At 56.4% G+C, this 4,864-nt stretch overlaps 1 protein-coding gene across 1 annotated transcript; it reads left to right on the forward strand.

The window, feature by feature from the left end:
- The first annotated feature begins 1,061 nt into the window (after nt 1–1,061).
- On the forward strand, nt 1,062–4,372 carry JUN (jun proto-oncogene). The gene has a single exon (XM_012639445.1). It carries the CDS (start codon nt 2,099–2,101, stop codon nt 3,101–3,103), a length of 1,005 nt encoding a protein of 334 aa, XP_012494899.1. The 5' UTR covers nt 1,062–2,098; the 3' UTR covers nt 3,104–4,372.
- Nucleotides 4,373–4,864: the final 492 nt, after the last annotated feature.

The raw sequence follows: 4,864 nt of genomic DNA on the forward strand, positions 1-4,864 counted from the left end.
TGACTTCTGGCGAGTGTTCGCTGCCCTCAAAATTTGTTTCCCGGAAGCAAACCGGGGCGAAAGGAGTGTGTGTGCGCCCGTGTGTGGGTGTTGTGCGGGGGCGGGAATGGGTGGGGGAGTAGACTATCCCCGGGGTTCCCTGCGTTTCGGATCCCCTAAATGTTCGTTCCCGTCTGGACGCTGTGGTCCCTTAATTGCACCCCTTATAAAAACCGCCCCTCCAAGACAAAGCTGCGAACTCCCACGCCCTTTTCCCCACGGTCCCGGAGGATGAAGTGGGGTGCAGGGGGATTCAGCGGAGCGCCTAGTTTGGGGCAATGCAAATCGCTCGGCTTCTAGGTGCAGCCAGACGGCGGCGCGGACCGTCGCTCCTGAACTTGACCAAGACACAAACTTCGGAGTGTCCTCAACGTGGGGGGCCGACTCTCGAGAGACCGCCCCCAAACGTAAGCCCACTTTCCTCGCCCCCATGGGAGACCTCACAGAGCCACCTTAAGGGCGGTGCTCCCGCCCCCGGAAGTGCGGGGGGGGGTCAGACTCGGGCGCTCCGTCCGCCGGCCCGCGCGGTGGCGAAGTGCCCGGGACTGGCTTCGAGCCCCACCCCAAGTGGGGAAATACCGCCCCCCCCCGCCCGCACCTTTGGCCCCGGACAAGTGGCCGTGTTCCCCAGCCTCCCGGGTCCCCGCATCCCCAGCGTCCCGGTCCGGAGCTGTGAACTTCAGCCCGCCTCCGTCAGAGGCAGCGAGCGTTCGCCCGCTCGCGGCGGCCACCGTCACTAGACAGTCAAACCCCAAGACGTCAGCCCACAATGCACCGGGCGGGCCGGGAAAGACGGGCTGGGGAGGAGACGGGGGACGGAGGGGCAAGAGGCGTGCGGGAGGGGGAGGGGGAGAGGAGGAGAAAGAAGGGCCCAACTGTAGGAGGGCAGCGGAGCATTACCTCATCCCGTGAGCCTTCGCGGGCCCAGAGAAGAATCTTCTAGGGTGGGGTCTCCATGGCGACGGGCGGGCCCGCCCCCCTGAGAGCGACGCGAGCCAATGGGAAGGCCTTGGGGTGACATCATGGGCTATTTTTAGGGGTTGACTGGTAGCAGATAAGTGTTGAGCTCGGGCTGGATAAGGGCTCAGAGTTGCACTGAGTGTGGCTGAAGCAGCCGGGCGGGAGCGGAGGTGCGCGGACTCAGGCAGACAGACAGACACAGCCAGCCAGCACGGCAGTAGAGTCCGAACTGCACATCTTTATTTTCTTTTCCATCGTCTCTCCAACTGCCCCGAGCTAGCTCCTGTGGCTCCCGGGCTGGTGTTTTGGGGAGCGCCAGGAGAACACCTTCTCCAGCCGTCCCCAGGAGGAGAGCCCCGCTTCTTGGGCGCCGTTGACAGTCGCGGAGAACGGTGACTGCCCGCGCGTCCTCCGGGGGAAGTCGGCGAGCGGCTGCAGCAGCAAAGAACTTTCTCAACCGGGAGGACCGGGGACAAGTGCCCCCGGGTTCCGGAGTGAAGTTTTGCAAACCTTTCCTGCGCCTTAGGCTGCCCCCTCGGCGGTAAAGACAAGAAGACGGCGAAGAGAGGCGCGAGAGAAGAGGGACGTGCGCTCAGCTTCGCTCGCACCGGTTGTTGAACTTGGGCGAGCGCGAGCCGCGGCTGCCAGGCGCCCCCCTCCCCCTCGCCGCGGAGGAGGGGACAGTCGTTGGAGTCCGGGCGGCCGCGACCCGCCGCCGGCCGGCCACTGCGGGGTCCGCACTGACCCGCGCCGCCGGGAGAGCTGCTGTGCCAGGAAGCGATTTCGTCCGCGGGCACCGAGGAGCCGCTGGGACCGAAGAGCGCTCAGTGAGTGACCGCGACTTTTCAAAGCCGGGCCGCGCGCGCGAGCCAACAAGTAAGAGTGCAGGCGGCATCTTAACCCTACGCTCCCTGGAGCGAGCTGGTGAGGAGGGTGCAGGGGGGAAGACAGCCAGCGGGAGCGCGAACTCTTAGGGAAACTTTCCCCGCCAAAGGCCCCGGGAGGCGCGGGTGTTCCCCGCTTTGCCGGAGCGCTGTTGCGGCCGCGAAACTTCTGCGCGCAGCCCAAACTAACCCCACGTGAAGTGACGGACTGTTCTATGACTGCAAAGATGGAAACGACCTTCTACGACGATGCCCTCAACGCCTCGTTCCTCCAGTCCGAGAGCGGCGCCTACGGCTACAGTAACCCCAAGATCCTGAAACAGAGCATGACCCTGAACTTGGCCGACCCGGTGGGCAGCCTGAAGCCGCACCTCCGCGCCAAGAACTCCGACCTCCTCACCTCTCCCGACGTGGGGCTGCTGAAGCTGGCGTCGCCCGAGCTGGAGCGCCTGATAATCCAGTCCAGCAATGGGCACATCACCACCACGCCGACCCCCACCCAGTTCCTGTGCCCCAAGAACGTGACGGACGAACAGGAGGGCTTCGCCGAGGGCTTCGTGCGCGCCCTGGCCGAACTGCACAGCCAGAACACGCTGCCTAGCGTCACGTCCGCGGCGCAGCCGGTCAGCGGGGCGGGCATGGTGGCTCCCGCGGTGGCCTCGGTGGCGGGCGGCAGCGGCAGCGGCGGCTTCAGCGCCAGCCTGCACAGCGAGCCTCCGGTCTACGCCAACCTCAGCAACTTCAACCCGGGCGCGCTGAGCAGCGGCGGCGGGGCGCCCTCGTACGGCGCGGCCGGCCTGGCCTTTCCCGCGCAGCCCCAGCAGCAGCAGCAGCCGCCGCAGCCGCCACACCACCTGCCCCAGCAGATGCCTGTGCAGCACCCGCGGCTGCAGGCCCTGAAGGAGGAGCCGCAGACAGTGCCCGAGATGCCCGGCGAGACGCCGCCCCTGTCCCCCATCGACATGGAGTCCCAGGAGCGGATCAAGGCGGAGAGGAAGCGCATGAGGAACCGCATCGCTGCCTCCAAGTGCCGGAAAAGGAAGCTGGAGAGGATCGCCCGGCTGGAGGAAAAAGTGAAAACCTTGAAAGCGCAGAACTCGGAGCTGGCGTCCACGGCCAACATGCTCAGGGAACAGGTGGCACAGCTTAAACAGAAAGTCATGAACCACGTTAACAGTGGATGCCAACTCATGCTAACGCAGCAGTTGCAAACGTTTTGAGGAGAGACTGTCGAGGGCTGAGGGGTAACGGAGAAAAAAAATAACAGAGAGACAGACTTGAGAACTTGACAAGTTGCGACAGAGAGAAAAAGGAGTGTCCGAGAACTAAAGCCAAGGGTATCCAAGTTGGACTGGGTTGCGTCCTGACGGCGCCCCCAGTGTGCACGAGTGGGAAGGACTTGGCGCGCCCTCCCTTGGCGAGGAGCCAGGGAGCGGCCGCCTGCGGGCTGCCCCGCTTTGCGGACGGGCTGTCCCCGCCCGAACAGAACGTTAGACTTTTCTTTAACATTGACCAAGAACTGCATGGACCTAACATTCGATCTCATTCAGTATTAAAAGGGGGGAGGGGAGGGGGTTGCAAACTGCAATACTGTAGATTGCTTCTGTAGTACTCCTTAAGAACACAAAGCAGGGGGTGGGCTGGGGCGGGGAGGCGGGAGGGAGGTTTGTGAGAGTGAGGCTGAGCCTACTGATGAACTCTTTCTGGCCTGCCTTCATTAACTGTGTATGTACATATATATATTTTTTAATTTGATGAAAGCTGATTACTGTCAATAAACAGCTTCATGCCTTTGTAAGTTATTTCATGTTTGTTTGTTTGGGTGTCCTGCCCAGTGTTGTTTGTAAATAAGAGATTTGGAGCACTCTGAGTTTACCATTTGTAATAAAGTATATAATTTTTTTATGTTTTGTTTCTGAAAATTCCAGAAAGGAGATATTTAAGAAAATACAATAAAATATTGAAAAGCACCCCCAACCTCTTTTCTGCATCATCTATAGATAATAGATATCTAGGTAGAGTTGAAAGAGTTAAGAGTGTCAATTAAAATCACTGTCAGTGCTTCTTACTATCAAGTAGTAAAAACCATTCTCTGTTAGACTTTAGAAAGAAATGTACCTGATGGTGTATCATCAGGTTTTACTCTTCCCTCCCCCAAAAATCTGTATCGAATGGCTGTCCAAAGAATAGTGTGGTGTTTTGGGAGGCTGGAGGAAGGGGGGTTGCAGTGGAGAGGGACAGCCCACTGGGAAGTCAAACATTTCAAAGTTTGGGATTGTATCAAGCGGCATGTGCTGTGACAATTTATAATGTTGGTAGAAATTTAATAGATGCTTATTCTCAAAGCACGAACCAGTGACAGATTTTACAAAAGATGTATCCTTCCAATTTGGAATCTTCTCTTTAACAATTCCTAGATAAAAAAGATGGCCTTTGCTTATGAATATTTACAACAGCATTCTTGTCACAATAAATGTATTCAAATATCAATAACATCTTGAATTGCTTTCCCTTTACTACTTTTTTCTTCCCAAGTTGTATATTGAAGCTTTTCTTTTCAGTTGCTGAGGTTAGCTGCAATCTGAAGTTAGTCGGTAATTAAGAAGCAAAGAATTTAGGAAGAGTCAAACTAGAAGTTGTGATCTGGATGAAAGATTCTCCCAATTTCATTAAGCCCTCTTCTCTCTTTTTCTGTCTCTGTCTCTCTCTACTCTTCCCCTCCCAAATAAACACCTATGCCTAAAGAAATTACTGGTCTAGCTAGCAGTGTAGCATTTGGATCTGTCTATAGTTTATTTCTTAATTTGTTTCTAAAATAATCAAGCTTGTTTAAATAATTATTATAGAATCAGTCTCAAAAGATGGTAATCTAATACTATGGAAAAGATTCACAAGAGAAAACATGAACAACACGGTGATTACATGTGTAAATCAAACCTCAGCTCTGGGGAAATGGCGAACTTGTATTCTGTCTACAGATA

Source organism: Propithecus coquereli, unplaced genomic scaffold (genome assembly GCF_000956105.1).
Source record: "Propithecus coquereli isolate 6110/MARCELLA unplaced genomic scaffold, Pcoq_1.0 Scaffold14, whole genome shotgun sequence".
Classification (NCBI taxonomy): domain Eukaryota; kingdom Metazoa; phylum Chordata; class Mammalia; order Primates; family Indriidae; genus Propithecus; species Propithecus coquereli.

What these genes read in the sequence shown, in the direction of transcription:
- JUN (XM_012639445.1), top strand. Translation starts at nt 2,099, where the DNA reads ATGACTGCAAAGATGGAAACGACCTTCTACGACGATGCCCTCAACGCC.